At 36.8% G+C, this 22,411-nt stretch overlaps 2 protein-coding genes across 3 annotated transcripts; both read right to left on the bottom strand.

The window, feature by feature from the left end:
- Positions 1–561: 561 nt before the first annotated feature.
- Positions 562–6,378, bottom strand: LOC146897380 (peptidyl-prolyl cis-trans isomerase FKBP62-like). Of its 2 annotated transcripts, none has more exons than XM_085733183.1 (13): positions 6,260–6,378; positions 5,538–5,687; positions 5,310–5,384; positions 5,146–5,226; positions 4,695–4,874; positions 4,492–4,587; positions 4,233–4,408; positions 3,509–3,631; positions 1,429–1,566; positions 1,295–1,345; positions 1,176–1,204; positions 966–1,079; positions 562–839 (listed from the first exon to the last, which is right to left on the bottom strand). In XM_085733183.1, exons 1-13 carry the CDS (start codon positions 6,315–6,317, stop codon positions 800–802), a joined length of 1,311 nt encoding a protein of 436 aa, XP_085589309.1. In that variant the 5' UTR covers positions 6,318–6,378; the 3' UTR covers positions 562–799. The 2 variants fall into 2 exon arrangements, with proteins under 2 accessions (XP_085589309.1, XP_085589310.1); XM_085733184.1 differs by having other exon boundaries at positions 1,438–1,566; positions 6,260–6,376.
- Positions 6,379–18,769: 12,391 nt separating this feature from the next.
- On the bottom strand, positions 18,770–20,465 carry LOC146897379 (uncharacterized). The gene is made up of 2 exons (XM_085732787.1): positions 18,824–20,465; positions 18,770–18,777 (listed from the first exon to the last, which is right to left on the bottom strand). Exons 1-2 carry the CDS (start codon positions 20,187–20,189, stop codon positions 18,770–18,772), a joined length of 1,374 nt encoding a protein of 457 aa, XP_085588913.1. The 5' UTR covers positions 20,190–20,465.
- Between the last annotated feature and the right edge of the window lie 1,946 nt (positions 20,466–22,411).

Below are 22,411 nucleotides of genomic sequence, written 5' to 3'. Positions count from 1 at the left end.
CAATACGAAACCTTGGTAGTATTCATTCATATATTAGTACTTGGTTTTGTATTGGTAATTGTTATAGTATACCAGGTTGTTGCTGCATGGTTATGATTGATGTAAGTGGATTCTTAAGTTTTTATTATTAGTGTTTTCCACCAAAAGTACCTTCCAAAATTATTATCAACATATAAAAGCACTCTATCTATGTGTGTATTTTTCTTTTATTTATAATACTCAACAAGATGCAAATCAAATTTAAAAGTTAGATATCTCCTAAAAGAGTGTATGTCTTGTAAGTTAAACAAAATGACGTAGCTTAACCTTGATAAATGAAACTTCTGGCTGAAATATTTTATCAGTGCACCTCTATAATTTTAAAAATTCTTTTAATATTTTGGGAACATATGAAACAATCAAAATATTGTATCAGTAGGATGGATCAACTGATTTTCTACCTCAAAAACGGTTCAAACACCAAAAACACCTCTAAAATCAAATTATCCATCTGTATAATTTTTTGACAGATAATATATACAGCTCAATAATACATGTCTATGTAAAAATTAAACAATAAAATTATTATTAATTAATATAATTATTAATACCAAAAAATTACACGAACTAGTGATGATACACCCATGTCATAATGTTATAATTAATTTTTGATGAAGCATAAAACTATTATACAATGAAGTTACTGTTAGAGTAATAAAGCACACAATCAAATTACACAAATACTACAAACTAGTGCATCTATGCCTTGCTGTAGAGACAATCAAGACACAATTTGGCATCTATGCCTTGCTGTCAACACTCATGGTTTCAGCATCCTTTGGCCTCTTTGGCCTACTTTCCTGCATGTTTTATATAAATGTGGAAGGTTACATACTGAGACAATATTTTGGCTTTTCAACTTGACATCATATGAACTGTCTAGAAGTGAAAATGTACTGGAGAATCAATAGAGATGGAATACTCACATTACTGTCTCGATAATCCAACTTTTCGTTTTGTTGAGCATATCCCAATAAGAATAAGAGTTAGCCTCCTCACCATAAATGACTTGTGCCGTCGTATACAACCTCTGCTGACCCCTGGTTAATAAATCGAAAGAAAATTCATTTCAGAAGTAAAATCCCAGCGCACATCCAAAATTCAAATAATTGGACCAAACTACACTCAATAAGTACCTGATCGCATCGTTTGCGGCCTTCAGGAGCTGCTTGTTCATGTAATACCCGGTTATTGTTCATTAGGACACAAAAGAAAAAGAAGTGATTTTCTATAAGATGAGAGACAACAACTATACCTCTATATAAGCTTCATCAAACACATCACTAGAGGAATTATCATTTACAACCTGCATCATGGTTTCAGTTTAAGAAAATATACATGATAGAACACATAAAATGAACAAAGTAATTTAGTATATTAATAAAGGACCTTGCTAACCATGTCTTTATAATCGTTCAATATAATCTTGCATTCTCTAAGGAAAAAATTGCAAAAAAGCTTCAAATACCGGACTTTTTTCTTCTCCTCATCACTAAAGGAAGTATCATGCTCTATGAATTTTAGAGCCTGCAATTTGGTTTCAGTTTAATAAAAAATAAATGACAGAACACACAAAATGAACATGGTAATTTAATTTTGTATAATATTATACTGATAAAGATGAGCTTAGAGGCCATAAAATGGTGGAATAACAAAATGGAAGAGATACACCAGAGTTGAAGACTTCACCAAGAGCACTATGCTCCTGACCCGAGAGAGAGAGACTCTCTTAACCAACTCTAACAATATTTTTGAATTCTTTCTCCACTACCCATCACCTTCCCCCCAACCCCACCTTCCTTCCCCTAGTGCACTCCTTCCAGAAACTGGGCCTATGAAGATTTTACACACCACTTGGCTCACAAGTCACAATGGACCATAGGTCCAAGTGTCCTATCACTGCCTCCCTATACAGAAACAGCACTGTCCACAAGGCTTAGAGAACTCACCATGATCTCTTCCTTCTTTGTTAGTTTCATTGCAGGGCGTCAGTTGTCACTACCTTCATGCCTTCTTCCCTCAATATACTACGAAACTAGTACGGCCAGGTTGAATGTGTTGCACTGCCTCTGTGCTCCCATCCAACGTGAATTGCCCTCTAATTCCACTCCTTCCCCAGCCACATGAAATAAAGTATCATTTCCTTCCAATCGAGTAATACCTTCCCAAGCTTTTTTAACCATGCCACTCCCGAAACATGTTCGCAGCATCTAGTTCCATCACATACACAACCACCACAGCCGTAAAGCTTACTAAGTCGACTTCTAGCTTCAAACACTACCCCATCGTACACCTGCTGACCATCGCCCAACCTAACTCTCTGGGAAATTGTCATCACTTCGGACAAAATGAAATTGTGGCGCGCACCTGGGTCTACCGAAACGACAATTGGTATATCCATCAAGCTTCCCATAACTATTACGACGGAATCGGTGTTCTTAGGATTATTGGCTCCGGTTATATCAACTAACCCATGGTGTTGCATTTGAATGTGTAAGCAACCTCGTCTCTTTTAGTCTCAATTGCTTGCACCTCCCCTACTTCATTTGCAGCCTCATCGTCACCAAAAATCATTAGGCGAAGCTGCTTCTCTGTACACTGATGTGATGGTTGATAGTGCTCCCCCACACCGGAAACAATGAATGTGAGCTTTGTGATCCATCAGCTTTGAGTACAGGTGTTAAATCCCCTGTTGAGATCGCCCGCATTTCCTCATTTGCGGCTCATCTTTGCTTGATGGCAGTAGTTGAACATCATTAGGGTTCAAATTGGATGATTCCCCTTCAAATAGATTCCCTGAAGGTGTGCCGGTCCAACATTTCCTCTTGTTCCGTAATTTCCTTTGTTTGGTTATTAGATGACCCAATACTCCCCTTATTATGCGACTCATTCCAACCTTTTCCCCTCTAATGACGCGATTTTGAGGATTAAGGGTTTAAACCCTCAATCGAATCCCTAGTCAAAGTCCTCCAACAAAATACTTGCTCCTTCGAGAGACAACCCACCAGCAAGGACACATGATTGAAATTTGTGATAAATTCATCCACATTGTTGTCTTGATGCAAGTCTATCAGTTGTTCAAAAGGATTAGCTTTGATTGACCATATCAAAGTTTGCTTCAATTTAAGTTCATCTTCCATTCAATGACTCCTAACCAGAAAGATAAACCAAAGTCAAAGACTTCTAACCAGAGAGAAACTATGTTCCCTAACCATATTTCTGAATGCCCTCTCCAATACCTATCATGTCTCTCTTATAAGTTATAACCATACTCATGAGACTGGTGCACACATCACTAACTAACTTATTCTCTCCCCGTGTCCCATCTTCCTTTCCCCTCGTACACTCGTTCCAGAAACTGGGCCTATGTAGATTTGTCCCAAGGGTTTGTACGCCATGTACCATAGGCTCAATTCTCCCGTCATATTGAAGTGGAGCGGATGAAATATATAAATGAAAGTTTTGTTACCTGTTCAAATCTTTTAGAAGCTCTTGCATATTTTTGAGCTTTATACAATGCAATCCCTTCAGCTTGCTTCTTACTTGCAGCTTCTATCTTCTCTTCAGTGTTCATGTCCCATGACTCCTTACCCTAAAGCAAACAATGAACAAATGTCTAAATGCAGAAAAAAAGAGACAGTGAAATCCAACCAATAAATTTTAAGAGATAAAGTCCAAAAAATAGACAGCATTCTTATTTAAATCTTCTTAAGTCTTAACCAAAACCTGAGGAATTTGAAAATTATACGTTGAAAAATGTTACGTTTAACTCTGCTAACCAATGATACATCTTTTCAAAGGAGTAATTTCCATAATTTGAATTATTAACCATCAGAGCCTTGAAAGCAAGGTTAAGCATTTTCCTCTTTATTAGAAATTTCCCAAATTTACAATAACAAAGACTTCCATACTAAACCAGGAAGATGGCAACATCGAAACAACAATTTTATTCATGACAAGAAATTTAGTTGGGTTTGACAATCAATATTAATAATAAATTATTAACTCAGAAATGAAATATGGTAGAAAAAAGAAATGAAAAATACCAAACTCGGAAATAGCATGAAGAAATAGAATAAAAATAAGACGCAATTCCCTGCTTTGTTCCCTTTCAATAATAGAATTTAATTAACCAACACTGAAAGATATCAATTCATAATTCCATAACATCATATCCTAAGTTATTTATTTACCTTGACAACTGAAACTAGTTCAACCTCATAATACAAGGTTGAATTAGGAGGAACCACCGCTAATTCCTGCCGAGACTCTGATGAACCAAAAGCATATTCAGGCCCAATAGTCAACAATGCTACCTCCCCTTTCTTCATGGTCATTACAGCTCTATCAAGCCCATCAATCACCTGCTCTGCTATATACAACAAACGTTCACTTTAGTTGGCATAAAAACAAATTAATGTGAGAGTGAAACATCAGGAAAACTAAAATTACCCTCGTCTGTTTTAAATTCAAACAGCTCTACTTCACCATCATTGTAACCCTTCTTAAAAAATACAGTGCCATCTTGCAGCTTACCAATTAGTTTCACTACGAAAATGCAAAATGAGGAAATATCACATCAAAACTCATGCCCTAAATCCATTAAAAAAAACAAATGGAAAAAGGAGCCGTCATTAGCATCAATGATGATTTACATTTCACAACAGCTCCCTCGTTACACTTATATCCTTCTCCTTCCTTGACGACCTTCTTATCAAATATTACTTCAGAAACAGTCTTCCAAGAAACCAACTCAAGAGTAATCTGCAACGTTGCATTAGGTGGAACTGAACCTTCATTGCCGTGAGCTGGCTTTCCCATGTAACGAAATCCATCTATAACCCAATATGAGATAACTAGTGAAATCCATTAAAGAGAAAAAGGTGTTATATAGGGCTTGTTGGATTCCCTTCTCAAACAGTAATGATGTATTATTATTTGTTTTGTAAAACTGTTATGCAAAACTTCTTTTCTTATATTTAAAGCTAAAAAATCAAATCAAACTTGTTTCAAAATACATTTTTCATAGCAATATAATAAAATAGTTTTTAAAAACTAAAACACAAGCAAACAAATCTTTCCCAAAGTGTTTTGTAGACAACTTACATTGGGGCTTCACAGTCAAAATCGCTTTCTCTCCCTTCTTCATGGTTTTAACAGCCTTTGACAATGCAAGGCAAAAATGACCTATCACAAGGTGGGTAAACATTAGTAAAGACTCTTGGAAAAGGAAATTAATCATGACAACAATAAAATTTGTACACACTGACCATCCTTCACTGTGAACTCCACCCCATCAGATTTTTTTACAAGCGTTCCATCATCAAGACGTGCTTCGTACTTAACTGCAATAGCACGAGAGGAGTTTATAGTTAACATCCGGATTACCATGACTCCCTTCCTCTGAGAATTGGATGGTTAACACTTAACACCAGAAAATAAGATAAAAGGGTCGTCCAGCGAAAAAACAAATATGTTAGAGACACGATCACGTATACCTAAAACATCATCAGGATCATTAGGGTTTTCCCAATCCTCCCCTTCCTTTAGTATCATCTTTAACAAACCTCCATCCTTACATATATCCTTCACACTAGTTGCAGGAGAACTAGATTCACCATGAACTAACTCAGGCGTGACAACTCTCGCTGCAAAGCCAAGGTAGCTTATGTTTGTCAAACAAAGATTGCACATTCACAATTAAGACATCATACTAGTAATTCATAATTCCAATAAAAAAATACTCAACATGTAAAGTTCCCATTTGTAATGGTAGCATCTGCATTGGAGAAACTAATCAAATTAACAATTCAATAAACGCATGCAACACCGACACCTTTGATCAAAGGCATGTCCGACACCGACATATGTGATTAAGTTCAAATATTCATTTTCTTCAATTATTACTAGTGTCGACGTGTCTATATTCATGTCGTGTCTGTGTCAATGCTTCATATCAGATACCATTAAGGAATCAACTTATTAATGAAAACAGTGAATTGCATACATTCACAATTAGATTACTATGGAGCACACACAAGAAACCTCGAAGTCAAATAAACTACACATTATAAAGCATCGACACAGACACGAATATTGGACACATCAACACCGGTAATCACATTTCTTTGTGTCAGACACGTCTTCAATCAAAAGAGTCGGTGTTACAAAGACTACACATTAAAAATAAAAAAAAAAAACAGAGAACGAGCTTACTTACCAATAATCTCCTTGTCTTCGTCTTTGGCGACCTTGGGAATGGGAACAGCCGCCGGCATTTAGAAATCTGAGAGAAGAGAATTTTTTGCAATGAGATGGTCGAAAGGGTTTTGTGAGTTGAAAACGATAGATGGCGGCAAAAGGGTTTCTACTTTCTATCACGTCAATAGAAATTAAAAATGTTTTAATAGTATGTTTTTGTAGGAATAATTAATTAATTCTAATTTTAATTTTTAGCAATTATCACATTAGAATATAAATGCATCATTTATTATTTTTCTATTATTATATTCTTATTTATTGAATTTCTTTCAACTTAACTACTACAATTAATAAAAGTATTTTAGTAAATGTTAGTTCTAATTTTATTATTGAAATCAACATAATTAATAATTTTTTTTAAAATCGTGCGCAAATCTTAAACGACTATCATTTTGAGAAGAATGGAAGTATTTTGACTCAAAAAATAATTTATTTAATTTTGTGGTATTTTTAAGATTATGCTAACCTGTGGCTAATGACATTGTTTAAGAAATCATTATAAGAAATTTTATCGTGAAAATATAAGTTAATCACACGTAAAAGTAATAACATTTTTGAAGAAGTCAAACTAACCCACTAAATTGACATCGGTGATAATTGAAGTACACGATCAAATTACACAAATACTGTACTACAAACTAGCGCATCTATGCCTTGCTGTAGACACAATCAAGACACAATTTGGCTGGCATCTATGCCTTGCTGTCAACACTCATGGTTTCAGCATCCTTTGGCCTAGTTTCCTGCATGTTTTCTATAAATGTGAAAGGTTACATATTGAGACACAAACAAAATAAATCATATTTTGAGTTTTCAACTTGACATCATATGAACTGTCTAGAAGTGAAAATGTACTATAGAATCAATAGAGATGGGATACTCACATCACTGTCTCAAGAATCCAACTTTTCGTTTTGTTAAACGTATCCCAATAAGAGTTGGCCTCCTTATTAACATAGATCACCGTGTTCCGAAGCTTCCGATACATACTCTTCTTCTCACCCCTGGTTTATAAATCGAAAGAAAATTCATTTCAGAAACAAAAAAAAATCCCAGCACATCCAAAATTCAAATAATCGAACCACACTCAATAAGTACCCGATCGCCTGGTTTATGGACTTCAGCACCTGCTTGTTCATATAAAACTCAGTTATAGTTTATAAGGACACAAGAAATTATTTTCTACAAGATGAGAGACAGCAACCATACCTCTATATATAGTTTCTCGTTGGAAATGGAATTATCATTTACAACCTGCATCATGGTTTCAGTTTAAGAAAAGATACATGATAGAACCCGTAAAATGAACAAGGTAATTAAGTATGTTAATAAAGGATCTTGCTAACCATGTTCAACATAATCTTGCATTCTCTAATAAAAAAAATGCAAAAAAGCTCCAAAGTCCGGACGTCTATCTTCTCCTCATCACTAAAGGAAGTATCATACTCTATGAATTTTAGAGCCTGCAATGTAGTTTCAGTTTAAGAAAAAATAAATGACAACCCGCAAAATGAACATGGTAATTTTCTATATTATAATGATAAAGATGAGCTTAAAGGCTATAAAACGGTGGAATAACAAAATGAAAGAGATACACCAGAAACCGTGGATTTGTCCCAATGCTTTGTTCACCACGAGCCTCTCTACAGAAACAGTACTTGCCCTCACGGCTTAGTGAACACACCATGAACTCTTCCTTCATCGTCAGTTCTATTATGAAACTAAGAAACAAAGGGATTTTCCATTAGATTGAATTAGTAGAGTACAATCACTATTTATATACATTGCAATGTACTATCAATCTACTAAGATTGTACTACACTACATTTGCTTGCACTGCAAGTAACTGAAGAATGTACTGCGCTGCTGTTACTTATATTGCAAGTAACAGCTGTCTCCTCCTCATTGGTTGGAGAAAGCTCATGGTGTAATAGCCCCCCACAAGTTGGAGATTGGATATGTTGACCATTCCCAACTTGGATAAAAGATTGTTGAATGGTTGAGGAAGAAGAGACTTAGTGAAGAAGTCTGCAACTTGGTCCTTTGAAGAAACTGGTAACAGTTTGAGAATCCCTGCTTGAACCTTCTCTCTGACTATATGACAATCAATCTCTAAATGTTTGGTACGTTCATGAAACACTGGATTGGCTGCTATGTGGATAGCACTAAGATTGTCACAATATATGACTGGTTTCTTTGTGCACTGAATCTGCAAATCTTTCATCAAGTATAACAGCCATTGCATCTCACAGGATGCTGAAGCCAGAGCTCTATATTCAGCTTCTGAGGAAGATCTTGACACTGTCAATTGCTTCTTGGTTCTCCATGAAACCAGTGATTTGCCTATAAAGAAACACTGGCCAGATATGGACCTTCTAGTGTCTTTACATCCTGCCCAGTCAGCATCTGAATACCCTGAATGTGCAAATCTGAATCTCTGGGAAAGAATATACCAGAACCTGGACAACCTTTAAGATATTTGAGAACTCTCATCCCAGCATTGTAATGAATTTGTGATGGTTTGGTGAGAAATTGACTGAGTTGCTGTGTAATGAAGGTTATGTCAGGTCTAGTTGTATTCAGGTATAGCAGTCTGCCTATAAGTCTTTGTTGGGACAAAATGTGTTTAACAATGATCCTTAAAGAGTTTTGATGATAACAAGGTATTAAAAATTGTAAATTGGACTAGCTAATATTTGTTCAAGTGTACAGGACCATAGTTAAAAATTCATATCATACAAAGGTTCTGAATGAGCAAATAAAGAGCAAAAGAAATCAACGAAATTGAAGCTTAGATGCTCCTGAAGGCAAAGTGCTCCTGAAGACTAAAGCGCTCCTGAAGGCAAAGTGCTCCTGAAGACTAAAGCGCTCCTGAAGACTAGTGCTCCTGAAGACTAGAAGTCCTGAAGCGCCACGTCATCAGAAGCTACATCATCAGAAGCTGCCTCATCAGAAGTTGTTTTTCACCAGAAGCTGAAGATCAACTGGATTTGCAAAATTCAAGAATTCAAGAGTTGTTTCATGGATCGAAATTCATCTAAGGACAGCAGAAGACTAGTGGAACTTTGCAACGGTCATTTCAAAGGTGTTTGAAGGCATTTGCTTGCAAAAGAAACGAAAGCGTTGACATTGTACTTTGTACGAACTGACAACCACCTTCTCCACTACTCTGCAGTTGTCCGCGCTACAAGACAAGAAAACAGCTCCAGAATACGGCTTCGCCTGCAAAGATGTTCCTTCACAATGGGAATGGATTTCAAATTGGTTCTTCATAGGACAACAACCAAATCAGGCAAAAGATCATTGGTGAAAGATCAAGCTTCAACAACGACTCTTTTGATGTGCTAGCAATTTCACAACGTCTCTTTCACACCTCTATATAAAGGAGTGAAGACTTAGAGATTGGCATATGACTCTACTACAATTTACAAGCGTCAAAACTATGCTGAAATTGTTCTGCTATCAAAGTCACTTAGAATTTCTGTTTTCAAGTTCTTATCTTAGAAATTCTTAAGTCTTAGAGTCTGTATCTGATTGTATTATGAGCACCTCTGATTGTATATCAAGTGTTCATCCTTAAACATTATTCTTTGTAATCTTGTTTGTTTAGAAGTCTCTTGCAGTTGTGTTTGAGCATAGAAGTCTCTTGATTGTGTTCTTGAGCATAGGAAGACTCTTGCGAAGTGTGCTTGAGCAAAGGAAGTCTCTTGCTGTGTGCTTGAGCATTTGTAATCAGATATTACATTCTAGTGAAATCTCCTTGGAAGTGCAAGGGGGACTGGACTACTTCCGGATTGTGGAAGGAACCAGTATAATTGTTTTGTGTCTTTCTTTTTTCCTTCTCTCTGTTTTATTCCGCTGCATACGCTCCTGACCACTCCATTCAGAAGCAGTTCTACAAGCTTCTGAACTTAAGTGTTCTGAGTTTTAGAGAAAACGAAGAAACGTCTACACAATTCAACCCCCCCTTCTTGTGTTTTTCTCACCTTCAGTCTTCTGTATGATGGAATGTCTTGATAAGGAGGACTAGAATCATGGTGTAATTTGACATTTGCATCAGAAGGAGTAGAAACATGTTTAGCACCAAGCAGTCCTGAATCATCTATAAGGTCAAGGCAGTACTTTCTTTGACACAAAGAGATTCCTTTGGAAGAGTAAGCAACTTCAAGACCAAGGAAGTATTTAAGCTGGCCCAAATCTTTAATTTTGAATTTATCATGAAGAAGAGACTTGATTTTAGTGAATTTAGTGACTGAGTTCCCAGCAAGAATAACATCATCAACATAAACAAGAATGATTGTAAAACTGTCATTTGTTTATTTGATGAATAAAGAGTGATCAGATGAAGCTTGATGATATTGTTGTTGAAGCAAAACTGAAGTGAGCTTCTCATACCACTTCCTGCTAGCCTGCTTAAGTCCATAGAGAGATTTATGAAGTTTACAGATTTGGTTAGGGTTAGACTGAGGTACTCCTGGGGGAATGACCATATACTCATCTTCTTGAAGTTCTCCATGCAGAAAAGCATTGTTGACATCAAGTTGATGCAAGTGCCAGTTGTTGATTGATGCCAAAGCAATAACAATTCTGACTGTAGTAAGCTTTGCCACTGGAGAGTATGTGTCAAAATAATCCAACCCTTCAATCTGTGTATAACCTTTGGCTAACAATCTGGCTTTGTATCTCTCAATTGAGCCATCAACATGATGTTTGATTTTGTAAATCCATCTGCAGCCAATTGGTTTGATGTTATCTGGAAGATCTACAACTTCCCAAGTACCAGTCTTCTCAAGAGCAGTCAACTCATGTTGCATAGCCTCCCTCCAACATTCAAACTTGCTTGCCTCAGCATAGGTTTTGGGTTCAACATCATGCAAAAGAGACAAAGCAAAAGAGGAATGAGAATGAGATAGATTAGCATAAGACAGATAGTTAGAGAGGGAGTAATTGCTAGCTGGTGTGATAGTGTGATTGTTAGGAATGGTAGAACAAACAAAATCCTGAAGGTAAGCAGGAGTTTGTTTAATTCTAGAGGAAGTTCTCAGAGGAATAATAGGTGGAGGAGGTGGAGGTGAAGGTGAAGGAATTGAAGATGAAGATGAAGGTGAAGTAGTAGGTGGAGAAATTGAGGCATCTGTGTCAGATGAAGTATTGACAGGAGGTTCATCATAAGAGGAGATGACAGATGTGGGAGTAGATGGAAAATAGGTCCATGAAGAAGGTGAAGATGAAGTAATGGGTATGTAAGGGAGAATGTGCTCATAAAAGGTGACATTTCTGGAAATGAAAATGGTGTGGTTATGCAAATCAAGTAAGACATAGCCTTTATAGCCTAACTTGTATCCCAAGAAAACTGCTTTTCTGGCTTTAGGTTGTAATTTGGTTCTGTGAGCTTGAAGAGTGGAGGCAAAACATAAACAACCAAAAACTTTAAACACAATAGGGTCAGGGATAGAGTCATATAACATTTGAAATGGAGATTTATGGTGCAAAAGGGGAGTGGTGACTCTGTTAATAAGGAAAACTGGATGAAGAACAGCATATGTCCAATATGATTTGGGTAATTTGGATTGAAAAAGCAGAGCTCTCCCTACATTAAGGATATATTGGTGCTTCCTTTCAACTCTAGCATTTTGCTGAGGAGTTTCAACACAAGATTTTTGGTGAATGATACCCTTAGAGGCATAAAAGGCAGAGAGATAGAATTCAGGGCCATTATTAATTCTAAGAGTCTTAGGAGTGATATGGTGTTGGTTTTCAATGAGAGAAATGAAATTTTGGACATGCAAAGAAACTTCAGATTTAGATTTAAGCAATATTATCCAAACATATCTGCTATAATCATCCACAATGGTTAAAAAATATTTATGGCCATGAATGGATTGAATAGCAAGAGGTCCCCAAATATCAAGGTGTAACAGTTCAAATTTAGAAGAAGCATGAAAAGAACTATTAGAAAAGGGCAATTTCTTTTGTTTAGCAAAGTGACAAATGTCACAGGCAGCTTTATTATCAACAACAATATCAGGATACAACTTGTTCATATGATACAATCTTTGATGAGATAAATGGCCAAGTTTGAAATGCCATAAAGCAGATAAAGGAATTGAAGTAGCAGAATCTACACTAGAAACAGAAGCTTTATTAATGGATTTATTACAATGACTAGACTTAGAAACAGAAACATAAGGGGAAAAATTGGTTGGGAGCTTCAACTTGTAAAGACCATCATGTGGTTCACCCAAACCAATCACCTTCTTGGTTGTCAAATCCTGTATCATACAACCAGATTTATGAAATTGAACAAGACAAGACAAAGATTGAAGAAGTTTGGAAACAGATATGAGATTGACTTTGAATTGTGAAGAAAACAAAACATGAGAAATGTGGAAATCTGAAGAAAAATGGACAGTACCAGCTTTATTAACACTAACAGTTTGACCATTAGGAAGATTAACATTCATTGGAGTAATAGCATGAATATCACTAAAAAATTGAAGAGATAAACAGATATGTTCATTTGCACCAGAGTCAATAAGCCATATGGGATTAATAACATGCAAAGAATTAGAAGAAATGGTGTTTATACTTGCTGAAGTAGAAGGGTTAGAAGTAACATGATTGGAACTGACAGGAGGTGATGCTGAGGCAGTTAAGTTTGATAGCTGAAGAAGGGACACAAGATGAGTATATTGCTCTTGAGTTATACCAGCACTTGAAGAGGATGAGGAACCCTCAGCACCATTATTCATAGGCTTAACATCAGAAGCTTCATGAATAGAAGCATTTGCAGAAGGCTTGGGCTTATTGAATAGAGGAAATCCATGCTTTTGGTAACAAGTATCCACAGTGTGATTGGTACGGTTGTAGAAAGAGCAATACCTGGAACCTTTGCCACCAAAACTATTCTTGCCACGCCCATAGCCTCTGGAAGTATCAGCATCATTCACCAAGATATTGGAGTCATCAACAGAAGCAGGAGAAGTAAGTTGAGTATTGTTACTTTCCTCCTGAACGACCAGAGAATACACTTTATTGATAGAGGGAAGAGAATCCATCAATAGCATTTGAGTTTTAACCACTGCAAATTGGTCATTCAAGCCAATCAAAAACTGAATGACTTGATCCTCCAAACGAAAGTAACATGCAGAACGCATAGCTTCACATCTGCATTGATGAATGCAAGTACATTGAGGCATAGGTCTATGAGAATGATTGTTGATAGAGGAACGCAACATAAAAACATGAATTCTATCAGCTTTGGAGAATCTATCTTTGAGTTCTTCCCAAACATCAATAGCACGCACATGAAAAATGATTGTTTGAGCAATTTGTGGAGAAACAGAATTGAGGATCCAAGAATGGATCAAATGATTGCATCGTTCCCACGCGGTTCTGTTCAAATCATCTTCATTAGGTTCTGGAGTAGATCCATTGATGAAAGCAAGCTTATTTTTTGCGCCAAGTGCTCGTTGCATGGATCTGCTCCAAGCTAGATAATTGGAACCAGTGAGAAGAGGCGTAACTGTCACGATGTTAGGACCTTCGCTAGGATGAACATAGAAAATGGAATCAACATCAGGATAAGATTGTTGACGAACCATAGCGAATCAAGGAAGAACAAGAAAACAGAGATCTTGAAGAATCTGGAAAATTTCCAGAACGACTGAACAAAACCGAAAAAAAAAATCAATGAATTCACAACGAATTCAAAGGAAAGATGATGAATTCACAACGAATTCAAAGAAAAGATGATGAATTCACAACGAATTCAACGAGAAAGAGAAGAAAAATTGCGCGAAAAACTCAAGAAACGCGCGAAAAATGCAGCGGAAAAAGTAGTTGTGGATCGTAACAAACTCTTTCTTCAAAGAGAGCTCTTGATACCATAATATGAAACTAAGAAACAAAGGGATTTTCCATTAGATTGAATCAGTATAGTACAATCACTATTTATATACATTGCAATGTATTATCAATCTACTAAGATTGTACTACACTACAATTGCTTGCACTGCAAGTAACTGAAGAATGTACTACACTACTGTTACTTATATTGCAAGTAACAGCTGTCTCCTCCTCATTGGTTGGAGAAAGCTTATGGTGTAATAAGTTCTATTGCAGGGAGTCAGTTGTCACCTGTCTTCTTCCCTCATTAAACTATGTAACAAGCATGGCTGAAGTATGGGTTGAATGTGTTGCACCCCCTCTGTGCTCCCATTCAACGTGAATTGCCCTCTAATTCCACTCCATCCCTTACCACATGAAACAAAGAATCATCTCCTTCCAATCAAGTAATACATTCCAAAGCTTTTTTAACCACGCCACTCCCAAAATCATGTTCACAGCATCTAGTTCCATCACATACACAACCACCACAGCCGTAAAGCTTACTAAGAGGACTTCTAGCTTCAAACACTTCTCCATAGTAGACACCTTCCGATTATCGCCCAACCTAACTCTCGGGGCTTGATTTTGTTTCGGCCTTACTCCTAACGCCGTCATCAGTTCAGACAAAATGAAATTGTGGTGTCACATGTGTCTACCAAAACCACAATTGGTATATCCATCAAGCTTCCCATAAATATTACGATGGTGGAATTGATGTTCTTGCGATTATTGGCTTCCGCCATATCAACTAACCCCATGGTTTTGCATTTGAATGTGTAAGCATCCTCGTCTCTTTTTGCCTCGATCGCTTGTGCTTCCCCTAACTTCATTTGCAACCTCATCGTCGCCCAAAATCATTAGGCGAAGCTGCCTCTTTGTACACTGATGTAATGGGTGATAGTGCTCCCCCACACCGGAAACAATGAATATGATAGTGCTCTCCCACACTGAATGTGATCCATCAGCTTTGAGTACAGAGGGTGTTAAATGTGTTAAATCCTCTGTTGAGATCGACCACATTTCCCCATTGAGACTAATTTTTGCTTGTTGGCAGTAGTTGAACATCATTAGGGTTCAAATTGGATGAATCCCCTTCAAATAGATTCCCGGAAGGTGTGCCGGTCCAACATTTCCTCTTGTTCCATAATTTCCTTCGTTTGGGTCCAAGTTATTAGATGACCCAACACTCCCCATACTATGCCACTCATATTCCCAACCTTTTCCCTTCCAATGACGTGATTTTGATGATTAAAGGTTTGAACCCTCAATTAAATCTCTAGTCGAAGTCCTCCAACAAAATACCCTAGTATTGCTCCTCCGAGAGACACATGATTGAAATTCGTGATATACACAACATCCGCATTGTCGTCTAGTTGCAAGTGCATCATCAGTTCTTCAAAAGGATTACCATTGATTGCCCAAATCAAAGCTTGCTTCAATTTCATCCATGTCAGTTCATCTTCCATTCAATGACCCCGGACCAGAAAGATAAGCCAAAGTCAAAGATTCCTAACCAGAGAGAAACAATGTTTCCAAACCATATCTCTGAAGGTCTTATCCACTACCCATCCCGTCTCTTTTATAACCACATTCATGAGACTGATGCACACCTCACTAACTAACTTATTCTCTCCTCGTGTCCCGTCTTCCCTTCCCCTCCTACACTCGTTCCAAAAACTGGGCCTATGTAGATTTGTCCCAATGCTTTGTACCAAAGGCTCAATTGTCCTATCACATTGAAGTGGAGTGGATGAGGGTGAAATATATCAATGTAACTTTTGTTACCTGTTCTAATCTTTTAAAAGCTCTTGCATATTCTTTAGCAATATACAATGCAAACCCTTCACGTCTCTTCTTTTTTGCAGCTTCTATCTTCTCTTCAACGTTCATGTCCCATGCCTCCTTATCCTAAAGCAAACAATGAACAAACGTATAAATGCAGAAAGAAAGTAGCAATGGCATCCAATCAATAATATTTGAGATGATAGTCCAAAAAATAGATATCATTCTCATTTAAAAAACACCTGAGGAATTCGAAAATTATTCATTAAAAAATGTAACATTCAACTCTGCTAAACAATGATACATTTTTTCAAAGGAGTAATTTCCATTATTTTAATTATTAACACTCAGAGCCTTGAAAGCAAGGTATTATTTGAATTATTAACCAATACTGAAAGATATAAATTCATAATTCCATAATATCGTAAGTTATTTATTTACCTTGACAACTGAAACTAATTCAACCTCATAATACAAGGTTGAATTAGGAGGAACCACCGCTAATTCCTGCCGAGACTCTGATGAACCAAAAGCATATTCAGGCCTAATAGTCAACAATGCTACCTCACCTTTCTTCATGGTCATTACAGCTTTATCAAGCCCATCAATCACCTGCTCTGCTATATACAACAAACATTCATATCAGTTGATATAAAAACAAGTTAATGTGAGAGTGAAACATTGGGAAAATTCAAATTACCCTCGTCTGTTTGAAATTCAAACAGTTCTGCTTCACCATCACTGTAGCCCTTCTTAAAAAACACAGTGCCATCTTGCAGCTTACCAATTAGTTTCTGATATCAGTGGGACATATAACACACAAACTCACAAGTAAACTAACAAAGAGAACAATGGAGAATTTCTTTGAACACACACTAATCTTATTCACTCAAACTTGATATGTCACAACGGTACAAGCATGGCATTTTATAAGCAAAATACTAAGACTTTTCTTAATGACTAAGCATACTTAGCTTCCAAGTAATTATACAAACATAAGACACCTAGTATCCATGTGTTGCTCTTTTATGCAACTCTTAATTGTTAAGTAAACTTAATGGACAAGTAAGGTACTAATAGCTAAGTATTAGTGTTCAATTCAAACTTTGCAACTTAAGTGGCAATCTTATCTCATAAGCCACATCATACTTCTAAAATCTTCTAGATTATGCTTGATTTAATTTTCTAAAATTGCCTCCCTTAAATCAAGCTTGCATCATTCCAAGCATTTTCTTCATTTTGTAAAATGACTCGGTCTTCAACGGTTTTGTAAAAATATCTGCAATCTGCTCTTCAGTGGGACAGTACTCGATCACCACTTCTTTCTCATCAATTAGTTCTCGGATCTTGTGAAATCGAATATCAATATGCTTGGACCGTCCATGAAAAACTGGATTTTTGCTTAGTGCAATTGTATCTAATCTCGCAACGGGAGCAAATACTTCAAAATAATCAATACCTGGTTTTTGTTTGTAGCCTTTAGCCACCAACCTCGCTTTATAGCGATCAATTTCACCATTGGGTTTGTACTTTGTCTTGTACACCCACTTCACTCCTATTGACTTCTTGTTTGCTGGTAATTCAGTCAGCTCCCATGTTTTATGCTTCTTAATTGCATTGATTACTTCATCCATAGCTTTTATCCAATTTTCATCACCAGCAGCTTCTTCAAAAGTAACCGGCTCACAATCCGCAAATAAGGCAAAGTTGATAATCTCTTCATCGGATGGATCATTATCGGTACCCAAGACACAATCTTGCAGTCGAGCTGGTACTCTTCGATTTCTTTGTGCTCTGTTTGATGTTTTTGGCTCATCAGGTTCATCTGGTTCATCAGGTGTTGTATCTATATTCTCAGCCTCCTCTTTATAATCATTTGGAGTTACTATCGGCTCCTTTTGTGACTTTGATGACCAATTCCACATTCCTCCTTCATCAAATGTCACATCTCTGCTGATAATCACCTTCTTGGTCTCTGGATTGTAAAGCTTGTATGCCTTTGAATTTGAGATGTAGCCAATAAAGATACATCTCTCGCCTTTATCATCTAACTTTTTTCTGATTTGATCTGGTACATGAGCATAGGCAATACATCCAAAAACTCTAAGATGCCTGATTGAGGGCCTCCTTCCACTCCATGCTTCTTCGGGAGTCTTATCTTGAACACTTTTTGTTGGACACCTATTCAAAATATAAATTGCAGTAGCAACTGCTTCTGCCCAAAATTCCTTTGGCATTTGTTTGGCTTTTAGCATGCATCTCACCATATCCATGATTGTTCTGTTCTTCCTTTCAGCTACTCCATTTTGTTGAGGAGTGTATCTGGTGGTTAACTGATGTTGGATTCCATGTTGCTCAAAGAAATTTGTGCCAGCGAGGTATTCTTGGCCTCTATCTGTTCTGAGTGCTTTGATCGAACAACCGCTTTGTTTTTCCACGAATGCTTTGAATGTCTTGAAGGCATCAATAGCTTCTGATTTCTGCTTCAGAAAATACACCCAAGCCTTTCTGCTAAAATCATCAATAAAAGTAATAAAATACTTGCAACCACCAGGTGTTGGTATTTCAACGGAACATAAATCTGAATGAACGATCTCCAGGAGTTTCTTTCCTCTCCAAGATTTTCCAGTTGGAAATGATTCTCTATGCTTCTTTCCAATTTGACATGTCTCGCATACACCACTTAGAATGTTCACAACAGGCAAACCAGAAACATATTCTTTTCGTGACAGATAATTCAAGCCAGAAAAATGAAAGTGACCAAATTTCATGTGCCACAACCAATCATCATTTGGAATTATTGAACTCAAGCAAGGAAATTGATCATGTTGAATTTTCAGAGGGAATAGGCAGTTAGATGACATTTTTACCTTTGTGATGAATCTTCCATTTCTATCGATCAAAGTGCAATAACCTTTGTGAATGTGCATGTTGTAACCTTTCTCTGACAGTTGTCCCATGCTCAAGAGATTGTGATGAAGACCAGGAGCATAGAAAACGTCGCCAATAAAATTTTGCGATCCATCTTTCAATCTGATAGCAATTTGGCCTTTCCCCTCAATTGGAATATTTGAATTATTTCCAAACTTCACGGTAGATTTTACCGTTTCGTTTAGAGAAGAAAATAATTCCTTTTTCCCACACATATGATTACTACATCCGGTGTCCAAATACCAGATATTTTGTTCTTCCGAAAGTGTATTGCTTGCTAAAAATAAACTGTGTTGATTTTGGGAAGACTCACCAGAGTATTGATATGAATTCTCTACCATGTTTGCCTGATGTTTGTATCTGCAATCAGCTGCTTTGTGCCCGTACTTTCCACAATTAAAGCAACCATTACATGTCCTCTCTTGGTTGTAATAACCTCTTCCTCTGCCACGGTTGTTGGAGCCAAAATTGTTTCCACCTCTTCCTTGATGAGATGGATTGAAATTGTTGTAATTGTTGTCTCTCCATTGGTTGAAGTTGCCACGTCCTCTTCCTCTAAAGGTTCCTCGACCTCTACCTCTGAAATTTCCTCTTCCTCCATTGTTGAAATTGTCACGTGCTCTGGCTTCACCCATCTGACTGGATTCAGCAACGTTGTTGAGGTTCACCTGGCTTTTCAAGGCTTCCTCCTTCACTTTTTCAGTCTTCTCTAATATTCGGTTGACGTGGCTTTCAATACTTCCCTGCAACTCTGCTACCAACAAGGTATCGGTATCGTGGGATTCTAATATCGTAGTCACCACATGATCAAACTTCATCGGCATGGTGCGTAGAATTTTCTCCACCACCTTGCTATCCGGAATATCTTCTCCATACACCCTCATCTTGTTGACAAGATTTATAACACGAGTAAAATATTGATTCACTGTTTCAGAACTAGACATTTCATATCTTTCATATTCTCTACGCAGAGACTGTAGCTTTGATTTCTGAGCTTTCTCCACTCCTTTATGTGACAGCTTCAATATGTCCCACGCCTCTTTCGAAGTCTTTGCATTTGCAATTTTTCCAAAAATTGAGTATTCTATTCCTTGAAGAATTTGTGATAGTGCCAGCTGGTCCCTTCTACGAGCAAGTTCATCAGCTCCTTGTTGTAAACCAAACTCCACATAGCTCCAGATGTTGTGAGCTTTAAGATGTGTTGTCATCATAAATTCCCAATAACTGAAATCTAATTCAGAATTCAGTTTGGGGCCGGACCAAACGATATTGAAATTGTTTGCCATATCTCTTTCAAAATACGCTCACAATAACTTTGAAACAGTGAGAACTCTTTTGTTCCTCACACACTCGGACTATTTTTGACACTGACTTTGACACGGTGAGAACAATTTTGTTCCTCACACACTCAAACTATTTTTGACACTGACACTTTGCAAGACCTAACCTGCTCTGATACCAATTTGATATCAGTGGGACATATAACACACAAACTCACAAGTAAACTAACAAAGAGAACAATGGAGAATTTCTTTGAACACACACTAATCTTATTCACTCAAACTTGATATGTCACAACGGTACAAGCATGGCATTTTATAGGCAAAATACTAAGACTGTTCTTAATAACTAAGCATACTTAGCTTCCAAGTAATTATACAAACATAAGACACCTAGTATCCATGTGTTGCTCTTTTATGCAACTCTTAATTGTTAAGTAAACTTAATGGACAAGTAAGTTACTAATAGCTAAGTATTAGTGTTCAATTCAAACTTTGCAACTTAAGTGGCAATCTTATCTCATAAGCCACATCATACTTCTAAAATCTTCTAGATTATGCTTGATTTAATTTTCTAACAGTTTCACTACGAAAACGCAACATGAGGAAATATCACATCAAAACTCATGCACTAAATCCATTAAAAAAATAAGATGAAAAAAGGAGCTGTCATTGGCATCAATGATAATTTACATTTCACAACAGCTCCCTCATTACACTTATATCCTTCTCCTTCCTTGATGACCTTCTTATCAAAGATTACTCCAGAAACAGTCTTCCAAGAAACCAACTCAAGAGTAATCTGCAACGTTGCATTAGGTGGAACCGAACCTTCATTGCCGTGAGCTGGCTTTCCCATGTAACGAAATCCATCTATAACACACAATATGAAGATAACTGGTGAAAATCCGTTGAAGAGAAAAAGGTGCTATATAGTAATGATGTATTATTACTTGTTTTGTAGACAACTTACATTGCGGCTTCACAGTCAAAATCGCTAACTCTCCCTTCTTCATGGTTTTAACAGCCTTTGACAATGCAAGACAAAAATGACCTATCACATTGCGGGAAAACATTAGTGAAGACGCCTTGGAAAAGGAAATTAATCGAGACAATAATAAAGTTTGTACGCACTGACCATCCTTCACTGTGAACTCCACCCCATCAGAATTTTTTACAAGCGTTCCATCATCAAGACGTGCTTCGTACTTAACTGCAATAGCACGAGAGGAGTTTATAGTTAGCATCCGGATTACCAAGACTTCTTCCTCTGAGAACCAGAGGGTTAATATCATAAAATAAGACAACAGGGTCGTCCAACGAAAAAACAAATATGTTAGAAACATGAACACATATATACCTAAAACATCATCAGGATCATTAGGGTTTTCCCAATCCTCACCCTCTTTTAGTATCATCTTTAACAAACCTCCATCCTTACATATATCCTTCACAATAGTTGCAGAAGAACTAGATTCACCATGAACTAACTCATGCGTGACAACTCTCGCTGCAAAGCCAATGTTGCTTATGTTTGAAAAACAAGGATTGCGCATTCAAAATTAAAACATACTAGTAATTCATTCCAAAAAAGCAAGTACTTAACATGTAAAGTTCCCATTTGTAATGGTAATATCTGCATTGGAGAAACTAATCAAATTAACAATTCAACAAATGCATGCAGCACTGACACCTCTAATCAACGCAGTCTGACACCGATTCATGTGATTATGTTCAAATAATTTATTTTCTCAAATTATTACTAGTGTCGATGTGTCTATGTCCGTGTATTGTCTGATGTCCATGTTTGTGTTCAATGCTTCATCTCAGATACCATCAATGAATCCATGTATATTTGGAAGAGCATATGTACATCTTACATTGGTTTATTTGATGACAATTTACATGAAAACAGTGCACAAACATTGATATAATAAGCATTTATTCAACTGTAAGTGTGTAACATGGAGATATTTATTTTGGGTGCAAATATAACATGGAAATTAAACTTAGTACTTAGTACCGTCAAGAAATGTCGAAGTAAAATGAAACTAGACACTATGAAGCACCAACACAGACACGAACGTTGGACACGTCGACAACGGCAATCACATCTGTTGGTGCCGGACACGCATTCGATCAAAGTGTTGATGTAAAAAAAAAAATATTATTTATATTTTAGTGGATTTTGGCTATTTCAACAAGATTTAACAACCTTTTTAATTGAT

Source organism: Medicago sativa, chromosome 8 (assembly GCF_051527215.1).
Source record: "Medicago sativa cultivar Bolivia chromosome 8, Bolivia_mono, whole genome shotgun sequence".
NCBI lineage: Eukaryota > Viridiplantae > Streptophyta > Magnoliopsida > Fabales > Fabaceae > Medicago > Medicago sativa.
The sequence above is the reverse complement of the archived record's forward strand: the minus strand, read 5'-3'. Positions and strand labels throughout refer to the sequence as shown.

Excerpts from the sequence above, each read along its gene's own strand:
- LOC146897380 (XM_085733183.1), bottom strand. The coding sequence starts at position 6,317 with ATGCCGGCGGCTGTTCCCATTCCCAAGGTCGCCAAAGACGAAGACAAG. Across the intron at positions 4,588-4,694 it reads CGAGGGAGCTGTTGTGAAAT|TGAAACTAATTGGTAAGCTG; the intron begins GTAAATCATCAT and ends GCATTTTCGTAG. Across the intron at positions 1,080-1,175 it reads GCCGCAAACGATGCGATCAG|GGGTCAGCAGAGGTTGTATA; the intron begins GTACTTATTGAG and ends TTTATTAACCAG.
- LOC146897379 (XM_085732787.1), bottom strand. The coding sequence starts at position 20,189 with ATGGCAAACAATTTCAATATCGTTTGGTCCGGCCCCAAACTGAATTCT.